The following is a 14164-nucleotide window of genomic DNA, read 5'->3' on the forward strand; positions in this document are numbered from 1 at the left end:
TGAACCCAGGAATGTTTTCAGTGCATCCAAGCAGAATTCTTAGTACTGATAATTAATTCCTCATAAGCTGACTTTCAACCACTGATAATAGTAAAGATAGGCACTGGATGTTGTTTTGTTTGTAACATTTCTCAGTAAACTCAAATACAAAAGGTGTCCAAAGAAAAACATTCAAATTGGCCTCCACCTGCCTTCTAACTGAAGGTATTCAAGGTCTGCAGTTTACATGCACACAGAAAAAATTTTTCAACCCACTGAAAAATGAGGCAGTTATTTGTCTGAAATACATGGGCAAATCAGAACAGGAGGGCCTCCGTGCCATACTATCAAGTGCCTAAAGAAAGATTATCATCATACTTTAATAGTCACTGTGTCTTGTATATGTATTGTCTCTGAAATGTACTCAATAATACATTTTGTCACCTGGTTTCTAATACATATGTAACATAGGCATATACTTCTTCCCTCCAGTAGGGTGCTGTAATCAGCTCGCCTGATTATTTGAAAAATATATTATTAATAGATTAATAGATTTTTAAAAGATGCATTATTTCATATATTACAATTTTCAGACAATAAATCTTAAAGATGTGAGTGAAACTGACACAAAAAAGAATTACATACATTATCAGACTTGCTCTAAGCCAGACTACACAGACAACTGCTAAGACTGTTATAATAGCATTTTCTTTGCTCAAAATGCATTGAATGGAGCAGTCAAAAGAACAGAACAAAATGAAAAGAAAGGACTCGGACGTTCCATATGCCAGCTGAAAAGCTTTCTAATATGGAAAATTTAGATGCATTATCCTGCTAAAGGGATTTTTTAAATTATAGTGAAAAATTAATGTTGTATGCAAGAACACAGAGGCTCAACACAAAATATGTACAATGTCAAACAATTAGTGCATTGCATTTATGCGTTGCAGATGTTTATGACTCAGACTCTTTATAAAAACTTGCCACAGAATCTAGGTTTTTGTAAAAAGTTGAAGGAAAGTCTTACATTTTGCAGACATCTAAGAAACAGAAAATAGATCTTTTACAATAATAAAGCAGAAACAAACACAGCAGCATGGTTTTAGAGTAATATAAGCTATCATAAAGACACGATGAGTTACCGGATAGCCATTTCGCCCTGGTAGACCCTGGTGGAATGAGATGAAATGGTATGACACACATTAACAACAGAGTCATGACACATGACATAACAAACATGGCGAGTACATTACTGACAAATTAAAATTTGCATATTCATCAATTCTTGATATGTATCGATATTACAGATGAACAAATAAGGAACAGGTACTACACAGTGAAGAAATGGGGCTTTGGCAATTGAAATTGTATTGTTTTAACTTCAATAAACATTCTAATTAAAAAGCTGTTTCTGATCTTGAAATTCTGTTTGTTACAAAGAGTGTTATGTGTATAGATTGATGGGCAATACACGGTTAAAAGAGAAAAAAAGATATGGTGTTTAGGCACCACAGTAATAGATAGGTTACCACTAGAACATAGGTGCCAAAGAAGAAACCTGGGAGTGCTGTAATGGATCATTAAAAAACTGAAATCCTCAAGACCCGGACTGTGATCACATGACACTCAGTAGATACATACAAGGAAAATAAACAGAGTACTTCAGTAGCCTTTGAAAATACAACATACACCCAGGTTCCACACAGTGATAACATGTGATATTCAAATTTTTGCTACTTTAAACAAAAAGGAATATCACAGTATCCCAGGTGACAACAGTAACTGAGTTTGTAATAGTTTCCCCTTGTCAACTATAACAAGTCTGCATTAAAATAAAGAAGTGAATTAGGTACAGAAATCACATTTTTAAATGCCTTGTAGCAACTTAAAGCCTTACTGACTTTCAGCAAGATGAATTCTCATAAGGCAATTTTGAACATGGGACTTCGAATTCCAAGTCAGACACTTCTTAAAACTATTCAGTCTTGGGATCTATTTCAGGGTTATATTAATACTGTGAGGATCCAGATTTTTTTTTTTTAATGGATCTATGCTACAATAGTAGGGAGCTGAAGTCAAAAAGTAAAGACATCCATAATGAGGCATATAATGAAGTCTTGCTATGTTGTCTTGCCACAGGAAAACCTTTGGCATAATGATTTATCGTTTCATGGGAAGACTGCAAAAGAAATTTAGGAAGCCAGCGTTCCTTTCAAATAAACAGCACCATTATGCAGTAAGCCTCATCTTTCATTGGTGGCTTGTTAAATGAGTTTGCCACTATGAACTGCTGAGCATTCGGTCAAAAAACTTTCAAGGCTAAGTAGTATTGCTGCTCAGTATATACAGTTTACACCAAAATCATTAAGTCACACAGCAGAAATTCAAAACATTGTTTCATCATTCTCAAATATGCATGTAGCATAGAATTGATGGATAATCTGGTCTTGAAAATATTGTGGAAATACTTTATCTATTGAAGAAAGAAGCTAAATGTCTTCAAACAGTGTACAATAAACACTGTTTTCATGATCACATTGTTACACCATATGGTACATATGAAATGACAAAAACAAATACTTGAAATATATGCACTTAATCCTGTACTTTAAGTCAGACTTCTGACCTGCGCTGGAAATCTACTGCAAATACAAAACAAAACAAAACCCTCCCCACATCCCAAGATTACCACAAGATTCAACCACCTTACTAAGCTGATTATTATTATTTAGTAATTGTTTTACACAAGCACTTACCGGCTTCGGTAGTAATCATGCTAGAATGAACTGGACAGCATATACAACTACAATGTGTAAGGAGTCTCTGCCCAAGACTTTGCAATAGCTGCAAAGTAAGTAACTGCCTACTAAAAGGCAGAGTGCCTGAATCTGGACCTAAAATAGCATACTTACACATTTTTATACAGTAGTAAAATTTCTGTTACTAAGTCATAAACAAAATGAACATAATGTACTTACATGGATTTCTGATCCAAACTGCTATCTGGAGTCCTGAATGTAAAACTTTACAGTTTTAAGTTTATTTTCCTTTAAGGAATACTCTAATTAAATTATTCAGCTCCAAAATAATTAGTAAGAGTTTGTGCTGTGCAAGCATAAGCATAAAAATTCCCTCTTGATGATACACAACCAGTTTATCATGGTGATAACTTAGCAGGATCTAACATACATTCTGCCTGATTCTGGAAGACCCAGCAATCACTGTACTTACAGGAGGTCCTGTGGGGAGGGAGGGGAAAGGAAGGGACAAAAAGAGAGAAAAAAAAAAGAATAAGTAAGTTTACAACATTAAAGAAAGATACACATGTAGGGAAGCCAAGCATGAGGCTTCAGGATTATAAGTGAGCAACACTTTCAATACACTGTACGTATTTTCCCATTCAAGTATTTTTTTGCTTTGGCTGTGCTTTGCAACTTGTAAATATGGCTAATGCTTAAATGCATGCCCTTACTTTACCAAGGAAGCCAATTCTTCAACTACAGTCATGCAACCTTATGCAAGCTGCTTCTCCATCCATTTCCACGCAATGGCCAGGCCAAAAACGCAATGGCCAGGCCAAAAACGCAATGGCCAGGCCAAAAACGCAATGGCCAGGCCAAAAACGCAATGGCCAGGCCAAAAACGCAATGGCCAGGCCAAAAACGCAATGGCCAGGCCAAAAACGCAATGGCCAGGCCAAAAACGCAATGGCCAGGCCAAAAACTAGCTATGGTGGCTACAATTCATTTTGCCAGGCTCCCCACAAAGCATGTGTAACAACATCACCAGTTTCAATTGGCCACACAACTTGGGCGTGACATCTCAGCTTGGCTGCAAAATTGCAGAAAGTACTCTTGGCAGTTAACTTTGGCATCTAATCAAGACATACTTGCACCCACATCTTCCAGCCTTCCAACTCTGCTCATAAGGGAAGGGTTCAGGGGCCACCTGACACTGCAGAACTTACTTTTTATCACCTTCCTTTCTCAAGGCATACTTATAAAGTGCTCCCTATTAAAATGTCACACATTTGCACATTTTTTCAATTACTTAGACTCAAAGACTTTTGTACAGCAGTTCTTGGAAACATTATCAAAGGGCCACAAATCAAATCTACTATTTCAGTCTTATTAAATTGAGCAGCTGCAGCTCCCAAATCAATGGCTTTTCATTAGCTTTCATGCCTTTCTCTAATTTCTGAATAAAGTGAAGTGCAAAAGAGGTATAAAACAGCAGCAGCTGTACACTGAGCTTGCTTTTAATATTGACAGCCATTTGTTTTTAACAATGTAATTTTATTGTCCAGTAACTAAGGTAATTTCTTTATACTGGTAAACATTCTTAAATCACATTTTAAGGTACAGGTCTGTTTTTAAATTAGAGAGATCAATTTCCTTTATTAATAGTTTAATATGTGTTCATTTGAGATTTAAAATGAATCAACAAGCATACTACAAAGTAACTGCCAGGCTCATTTGTAAGGCAATCTTCAATCTTAGAATTTCCTTCTGTACCATAGCATTTTTTTCTGCAGCAAATACTAATCCAACATTGAATGGAAACATCAAGGTGATTTATATTAACCTTTGGCAGGGCTTGGCTTCAGTTTTTTGATGCAGGAAAAGGAGCAAATAGTTTTTAAGGGCTGAATAAAAGGATTATTTACAGAGATAAGAAATGCTAAATAGTAGATTTACAAGGATCAAGTTGATTAGGGGTTTCTCCTAACTGGCATATTAAACAAAGAGACAGCCAAGGATATTAGAAAATGCTAGAAAATTAGAAATTTAGAAAAGTTCACCTTTATGAGAGAATCAATCCTGCAAAGTAATAAAGAGTTTCAATTCCTGTGAATGTCAACAGGAAAAGGTGCTCAGCATCTCAGTGTTGTCTCAAATGAAATTTCAAGCTCCACACCCATAGTCACCTTCTCTCAACAGTAAACTCCCTGGTACAAGATAATGAACCACTAATGTTTTTCTTAATTCCAGAACAACTTTTTACTTTTTTCTAGTGAACAATGATTTCTCTCATAAAGAGCAGTCTATTTATCACAATATTTCTCTGAATGTTAACATTCTTAATGTATTTCTTTCCTTGTAAAATTAAACCAAGGTGGCCTGTCACTACAGTAGCTTATAGTACTTTAACTACTGACTTATATGGAGCTACTCTGATTTGTGCAAGCATGAGAAGACTCCAAAATGGCCTGACAATTACCATTATGCTTCCAGTGGTCTACAAACATGTGAAGCATTAGGAAGTGCATCTACCAATTAATGATACCCAAGACTAGCAACAGGTATATGCGAAGGACTACAAATTTCTACCAGAAAAGTTTCAGAACTCTTTCCAGAGCACACAAGTAATAACGATAAAAATGAAGGCATGCTGCTGGGTATGTACCCTCCCAGGAACACACAGACATCAAATAAAAATGAATCTTATGAAACTGAAAACTTACCAGTCTCTCCTCTTCTGCCTCGCTTACCTCGTTTCCCTGGAGGACCTAAAAAGAGGAGGAGGGTGGGTTATCATTTTTTTTTCTTTAGATTATATTTAGAATAACATTTGTATTTAGGTACAAGGGCATTAAACAGATGCATTGCATGAGTGATGCTCATGCCTGAGCAGGTGCATGAGACAGTAAGAATAAGGTCCAGAGACTGTGGCTCAGCAGGGGTAAGAAGTTACTGGAATAAGACTCAGAGTTTAAGGTAAAATGGACAGCTACGTCTCCCACCATAGGCTCTTAGGAAAAAGGGGTCTGGAAGAAACTTTGAGAGGTCATCCAGTTCATACTCCTTTCTCAAGGCAAAACGAACCACATCTAAATGGTTCCTGCAACTTCCACAGACATTTTTTTTCCAGTGCTTCACTGTTCTGACAAGAACATTTTTCTTTATTTCTATCTTGCTGCACTGGAGCTCATTAATTTTTGTGCTATTCACCACAAACCCCAGGAAAGAAATTACGCCCTTCCTTTTCACAAAAAAAGTCTTTTGTATTCCTCACAATTGCTATACCACTCCTTCAGTCTCCTCAAATCTAATTCATCATAGGGCATTAAATTTCATTCAATTATTCCTATATTAAGTCCAATGATTAGTATTTATTTAGAGCACATCCTCTGGAAAAAGCTATCCAGTCTCTCTCTATCTGAAAACATCAAGAGATGGAGAAACCATCATTTCACTTCCCCTTCCCCTCCAACACTAAGCAACACTCTGTGTGTTGTTAGACACTCCATGCCTAGGGAACTTTGCTTCCAGTTTATAGCTGTTTGCCTTAACACACCAGGTTGGCTCCTGTTACACCTCTTGCTAAGGAATCCTTTATTGCCCATGGTCTTCTCTCCAGAAACATCGATATACTAAAATTAAAGTCTTCTAAGGTGTGTAAAGAAAAAACAAAATCATTTTTGTCCCTCATTTCTGCATCCCTCTCAACTTTCAACATCCTTTCTAAACTGCAGGCATCAGTACTGTATTTTCCTCTCTTCTTGATGAGCTTGTCAGATTGTTTCTGAAAATGCAGGGAAAGTACACTTTTAATTCTCCCTGTGCAGCTAGGAAGAGGCGCGACAGCGGGAACAGTGAGCCAGAGTGCTGAAATGCTGCCAATCTGAAGGGAGACCCACAGACAGGATTCTCAAAGCTGCTGAACAGAGTCAAGTACATTGGGTGGAATTTCCAACAACAGTGAAGCATGCCCAGGCACAAGTACCTCTGCTCTAGCTAAAATTGATTGCAAAAGAAATTCAGTGTACACGTGTTCTTGTACAAACACACACTGTAAGCAACTGTCAGCTACTTTAAACACCCATATAATTGTGTGAATCATCTGAACCATCATCCCATGTCTCTTAAATTTACACACATGCCAAATCTTTCTCCCAAATTTCTGATGCAAAGTAATCTGTCTCAACAATCTGGGATGCTGAATAGAAACTTTGAGCATATAATTTCAATATATATATGAAATAGCATTAGTTTAGCAGAGAAATAAAAGGGTAATTTTTTTTTCAAAATTATAGGAGCACCCCTTATCTTAGAGATCTTCATTCCTACCCTAACACTTTAAACCTCACTAAAATCCTTCTTTCTTGTTCCATTTTAATGACATGCAGTGGTGGCATAATGCAACGAAAGTTTAAGACAGTATCATCATACAAAGCAGGAACAGTACTGGATATCAACTATACAACATACTAACAAGACAAGAATATTCTGCTATTATGTGCTGCAAAAAAGAAAAAAATGCCACTCCCTTGTAAAGAACCTTGCAAGGCTGTCCTGACACACTTCAGTGTCTGCAAGAAATATCTATGGAAACGTCTTGCACATGTAACAATTTGTTACAGAATATAACAAGTTTTCATACCTACTCTCCCCCCCTCCACTAACAGTTAAACCATTTAGAGTTCCCATGCATCCATATGCCTGTGCAGTAGCCCTTGGTGGGGATTTTGCTGGCTGTCCCCAAACTCACAAAAGCAGGCATGCAGCAGTTTGGTCTGACCACAAACAGGGATGTGCAGGAGAAAGTTAGAAGGTTCTCTGTAAGGTAATGACCTTTTTCTCCCCCATTTTCCAACATGTAACAACAAAACATTCTCATCTTGTTTTGCAGAATATTGTTTTCCTAAACTTTAGCAGCATTAAGGGTGTGCGTATACACTAACACACACATCTACTACAAAGTCTTCTCTTGAGATTCCAATCAGCTAAAAGGCATTTTAGCCACTACTACAAAACTATGCTGGTAACCGCAAGCTGTGAATTTTAGGAAGGAAGGAATTTCATCCAGCAAGCCAGGTTTCCACAGAGCATTAAACCTGCCAGTTTAGTAGCTGGGTACAATGATGGCAAAGGGGCTTAACTCCAGTTCTTTCTTCTGACTTCAAGCACTGATCCCTCCTAAGCTCCTATTCTGATGTTATGAGATGCAAATGTGTGCAAGTGTTAATGACCAGATAAATGCTTATTATTTTTATATTTCCAAAGTTATCACACCACTGGAATTAATAGAATTGCTCTGGATTTATGCCAGCATAAATGAAATCATACCACAAGCCCCAACCTTTGGGTCTTCAGACCAGCAGTACTTAGCAGCTGCTGAGTGGCATGAAGCACTTCTCCTTCTCTCATTAAAAGCTTTCCTGAAGTCAATACCACTCCAATCTCTGTCTAGGCAGTGGCCTTCATAAACCTTTTAGAAATTGTGAAATGAGAGGCATATCTTGCAAGCTTCTACTGGGATTTGGGGAGCATCTGAGAAAATAATTCATATATATTTATCTAAAATGTTTTACAGGTAAGAAATAATGCATTTGTAAGCTTTTATTCACAGATTGTTCAAATTCATAGGAAGACTAACACACATATTTAAGGTCATCACTAGTTTAGAAAGTACTTAAGCACGAGCTTTCATGTTTTCCTGAATATACTGTTTTCTCTAAATCTTGACGGCTAACATTATTTGTTGTTCCAAGGATTTCCAGTTATTAAAAGTTTGTATGTTTTGCTATAAATACTAATTGTCCCTCTATCTTTCCTTCTTGTTTTTTAAATTTTTGCACTAACTGGAGAGTTTGGTGGAGACTCATTTTGGGAAGGAACAGTAAAGTCATACTAGGCACAATGTCATCTTACAACAGGATCACAGATTTTTACCACTTGCATAAGACATACAGCATCTAAAATAAATACTTCGAACTTTCTTGACCTGGATAAAAATCTCTCTAAATCATTACCGTGCTGAATTGCATTTAATACAGAGCATTTAAACAGCAGGTTGTTTTAAACATCTTTTCATATTAAAAATATAAACCTTAAAAATAAAACAAATACTTGAAATTCAATGGAGAAAGCTAGCTTAATACAGATTAATGATACTGAGCAATAAGCAAAAGCTACTTTATAGTAGTTGAGTTTGCCAATATGTCGTTCTCTTAAGCTCACTAAATTTACCTGTGAGGTAAGGATTAAAAGTAAAATACTGGAAGATTCAACTGTTCTTAATTTTTAACTCAGTTTTACCTTCAAGATATTTGAAACAATTTTATTCTCCTGAAAACATTTATGAATCCTTTTTTTTTTTTTTTTTTTTTTTTTTTTTTTTTACGAACAGAGGGTTTAGAAAGGATTTTTTTCATTCAAACATCAAGAAACTAATGCCACTGCTATTCTCTATCTATAAATAGAATTCTGAAAATGAAAGAAATAAAAGATTTTCAGGATTGAAAAACACACAGTCAATTATTTCTCTAAATCTGTTTCCTCAGTCACTAAATAATAGCTGCTGAAAAAGTTTTGGCTAGCTTAGCTACTGATACAGAACTGGTACCAAACAAAAAGAAAACTGAACTTCAGCTAGGTAACAGCTTCAGACTTGATATTTTAACCCAAATATAAGCAGTAAAAAGTAGCAAGTCACTAATAGGTCTGTTACAAGCAATCCTCCCACCCCCCACTCAGAATTAATCAAATTAAACTGAAAAACTCTGCTAATAATTTGTCCTCTATGTGCACAGCAGTGCCAGAGGTCTGCAATTGATCTATTTTTATACTGCTAAATAGGAGGCATTTTTTACTGGAGGAAAGCAGAGCATTATTGTAGCTGCTCCATTATATGCCTTGCCATCTATCAAAAAAGTCACATAGCTTAAGGGGCAGGAGCCAACATGCCAACTTAACACTGGAGAATGACTCAGCTATGCACTTAAGCTGGCTGTAAGGCTGCCTCAAGCAGCTAGCACAGTACAAAGCAACTTTAACAGATGAAAGCATCTAGTCTAATTTGTTTATATTTACTATGTGTCCAGCATAATAGTTAAGAACACCATAAATCTTCATTTTAAATCTATGCATGTTTTTCAGATCAGATAAAACAGATGGAAAAAATACACTTTTAAAATCTATTATTGTGTTTTTCCTGTACTTGCATTTGAATCAAGAGGAAAGGGTCTTAGATAAACCAAAACATAATTGATTTATTAAAGACAGAGAAAAGTTAAAATGGTATATGTTGTTCACACATTAGACAGTGAAGGCAGGAATTTTCTTCAGTTCAGTTCTCCATCCACTTCCTAAAAATGAATGTTCCAAAAGCATGAACAGTTTGCCCTTGCTCCAAAGGAAGTGACTGACCTATCAGACGCCTGAAACGAGAATAATGCTTCTACATATATTTTTAGTTACAGAAGAAATAGTTTAGGTTGCCATGATGCACATTTATGAGACACTGGAAAAACTGAGGTCAGGATTTTAACTGATGTAAATCAGTGATGTAGACTGAGTTACAACGTTTTACACTAGCTAAGGATCTTGAAAACATAGGGACAGATATCGCACAACATGCCTTCATCGAGCTTTGGCTACCTAACTTTTTCTTGACCTTCTAAAGAATATTCCTATGTTGCCAAGGAGATATATTCAGTATTTAAGCGGTACTTAAGAGCTACAGGTGGTACTTGCACAAAGACTGTGACACCAGCACCAGCTGTATTATTTCATTTATCAATATATTTACAGCAAACAACCTATACTGTTCAAAGCAGCAGACAGAATGAAAAACAAGTAAAAAAAATATTTGGTGCCTGAGAGCTACAGTTCTTCTATCTGCACCTGCCAGGCATATGAAAATGCTTTGCCATTTGGTCATCGACTGATCTAGAAAGCCACACGTGTCCTAGGTTTGGAAGGAAGTACAGTGTAAAGCTCCTACGTTAAACCAGTGTGCCAGCCAAAGAGTAACAAAAGAAGCCCAAAATCCTGTTCCCTGTTTTACACAGGGACCTCGCTCACCCATCATTTGACCCACACACATATCTTCTTTTGAAGGCAACGAGCGTTCCACGTGTACATGAAAAGAATATTCAGCTGGCTGTTTCAAGGACATCTATTTCACACTTACGTTTTACAGCAACATAAAAATTTATCTGTCATGAGTCAGAAAAGGGAACTGACCCAACAGCATTTTCAGAGTAAATCCTGAGTAACTTTGAAGTTAGTAGAATTACTTCAGGAGCATTAGGCATAAAACTATGCCAAACTTGCTGAAATCATGTGATTAAATTACCTAGAAGCCAGCTGAAATCAACCAACCAAACCACCCAAACCATCCTTGCTGACCAGACTATCATGCTGGCAAACTAACTGCTGCTTTTGCATTTTGAGCTCCATCATCCTATTTGAGAACGATTCACCTCTCTCCGTTCTGCTTCCAGAGTGCAACTTAGCTGCCATCATTTAATTCCCTTTCATGTTTCTCCCTGTTAAACAAACTCAGGACTGACTTGCAGGACTGCACTGACCGGAGCCAACCCAGTGCAGCTCACGTGGAGCAAACTGCTTCCCCAGCAAACCAACACCTATTTGTTTCGCAGCCGTAGGAGCAGGAGCGCCAAGTGATACTGCAGGCCAGAGACACGGGTAGGCAGCAGGGCAGAGCGACAGCTGCTGAGCATAAAACCCATTCCTGTGAAATGTGCATGCCACAAGCACAACGGCGACTCTAATTAATGCTGCATGATTAACTACCCTGTTGTGCTACCCTCCTCCTACTGAAGTGGTCACCAAGTACAGCAAACAGTACTGAAACATCCCAAGAGGCTGAGATCTTATCTGATGGATTTCTGGCCAATATGAAATTTGACAGATACATTCACAGTCCTTTTTCATAGCATTGCTGCCAATTCCATCCCAAGCAGGGAAGAATGGGGAGGATTTTTTTGTCTCTAAAGTCAAGTGTGTTCTTACTTGCAAATACTACATGGATCTATTCCAACCTGCTTCACCGGCCTTCTTCCTCTTCTCTCTTTTCTCAGCTTTTTTAGCTCATGTAACACTTGGACTCTTCTTCCCTCCCACTCTGCATACTCATCCCACCTGGTGTGTCAGTCTTCTGCTCTGTACCTCAGTCTGTCTGGGACAGCCTGTTTGAATCTCCTACCTCATAAAATTATCTATCTCCCTTCAAGCCTCAGCAGGATAAATTACATTCATTGTTTCACACACACTACATCCCTTTTTTGGCTCACCATGAAACATCATTGCACTGCAGGGCTTGGATATGTGTCAGAGGCCATTATGCAACTTGGCTGAGGAAATGCCAAAATCAGTCTATCTGATCCACAGCACAGAAATCTGACCTGTATAGGTCTTTTTTTTTTTTTTCTTTTTTTTTTTTTTTTTTTTCCTCCAACCACTTCTGTACATACTAAATGCCATCTGATTACAGGCATCTAGCCCAGCATCATGTGGCTAGTACCAGATACTATCGAGGGAGTTGAACAAATCCTGTGATTATCACCTGCAAGACTGCCAGAACTGTGCATACACATACATGTAACTCTTTTATTCTTCTCTTACGGTTAAACATATTTGAAGCATAAAAGGTAACATCCCTTCCAAAAATTCTGTTATCATGCAGTATTATCATTCTGAATTAGTCTTATAGGCATATCAATGTCTAACCCTTCTCTCCTTTAACCTTGTAAAATTTTTGGCCTAAGAAATTGTGTGAGACAATAAGCCTCATAATGTAAATAAATACTTCAAGAAGTATTTGTTTCCTTTCATCAATGTTAAGTTTACTGTCTAGTAAAATCACAGATGTCTCCTTGTACCCTGTTACAAGACAAGGAAACATATTCTCTGCGCACTTTCTTGAATCCATTTTGGCATTTAATATGCTTTTATTATGCTCTCCTACTTGTCCTCTTCCTAAGATGAACACATCCCATTTCATCAGTCTCTTCATCTGAATTTTCTCTGTATCATTAATCATTATCATTACCTTATTCTGAGCTTTCTCTGACTCTGCACTGCAGTAAGTCTTTCAGCACGATAAGGCTAAAACATCTCATGCTTTGTCCAAAGTCCTGAAGTGTCCCTCCAACACAGCTCCTCACAGAAGGAGCACTAGTCCACCTCCAGCAGAGGAACTCTGCTCCAGAAGTCAGCACCTTGTGATGAACCGCCTGACACTGCCTTCCCTGCAGAGCCTGGCAAGAATCCTCTCTCAGCCCACGGCTTCCCAAGCATTTCCCCAAGAACTGCCTGTATGCACAACTTAATTTTATAATTTCTAAGTTTATGAAACTTAGTTTGATAACTTCTCTAAAGACAGCTCACTTTAAACCTGCAAATTTCACTCTGATTCATCTTGCCCTCTAACAGTCTCAAAATGAAATCAAAGGCAAAAATTTCTTAAGCAAGACTTGATATCATAAACTACGAAATACAAGATAAGCCTTGACGGGCAAAACGTACACAAAATTCAATTACTGGCTACAGTTAACCACTGGATCCCTTTCTAGTTGTCTGTCTAACCTGGAAGTCCAAAGATGCTTTCCCACTGTAAGAGCTGCAGCTGAGGGTTCACAGTAACCCTGTCTTTTGAGCATTACCCTATATGTTGTACAACTTCCATTTTCACCTCCCTCCATCTACACTCCTCACTCCTCACAAATGCAGATTTCTGTCACAAATGTAGAACCTCTGGTTGGTTCTGCTCAGACCCAGGCACTTTGCATGTTTAAAGTCAGCTTCTTCCTTCCCAGCTCACAGCTACTTAGGGCAGGCTGAAGCTGTCTGAGAACTTTGGGAATGCTACTGGTTGTGCTCCCTGGCGCTAGATGTTTGAGCACTTAAGGGATATTTCCCCTTCCAGTTGCTCTGCTGGCTATCAGCTCCCAGCCCAAACTGGAGAGTTGAACTCATTAAACACTACATAAAACTCTAAGGCGTGCACCTGCTTTCCACAGAGATCATATATGACATTAACACAGATGATAGTTGCTCTGCCTACGTGTCTTCTGCTAACCCAGTTTGCTTTTTCCCCCCACATTTTTCATTGCTGTCATTTTAATGTTCTGTACAATAGTGACCTAAGCCATACAAAGTGCTCCAGCAAAAATGGCACTACTCGTTTAACTAACAGACCTACAGCATACTTTGCATTACACTTCATCCTTATGTATACCAGTATCTTGGTCATGTCCTTTGCCACAGCTGTAGTTTTAGGAGTGCCTTCACCGACCTATTCATACATAAAACGCAAACCTTTATTCAATTACAGGAGTATAGTGCATGCACTACAGTCCTAGATTTAATCATATTGATATTTTCTTTTTCCTCCCTTTTAGGAGGAGGAGGACTGAGATAGGGACATTGCTGCC

General features: G+C 37.8%; 1 protein-coding gene across 1 annotated transcript in view; it reads right to left on the minus strand.

Moving 5' to 3' along the window:
- COL25A1 (collagen type XXV alpha 1 chain) overlaps positions 1–14164 on the minus strand; it is a 309930-nt gene that overhangs the window by 145583 nt on the left and 150183 nt on the right. The window contains exons 3-5 of the mRNA XM_064510576.1: positions 5444–5488; positions 3211–3218; positions 1122–1148 (exon numbers count right to left, since the gene is read on the minus strand). Coding sequence (XP_064366646.1) covers positions 1122–1148; positions 3211–3218; positions 5444–5488 — 80 coding nt within the window. The remainder of the gene's footprint in view (positions 1–1121; positions 1149–3210; positions 3219–5443; positions 5489–14164) is intronic.

The sequence above is a fragment of the Dromaius novaehollandiae genome, chromosome 4, assembly GCF_036370855.1.
Source record: "Dromaius novaehollandiae isolate bDroNov1 chromosome 4, bDroNov1.hap1, whole genome shotgun sequence".
NCBI classification, from domain to species: domain Eukaryota; kingdom Metazoa; phylum Chordata; class Aves; order Casuariiformes; family Dromaiidae; genus Dromaius; species Dromaius novaehollandiae.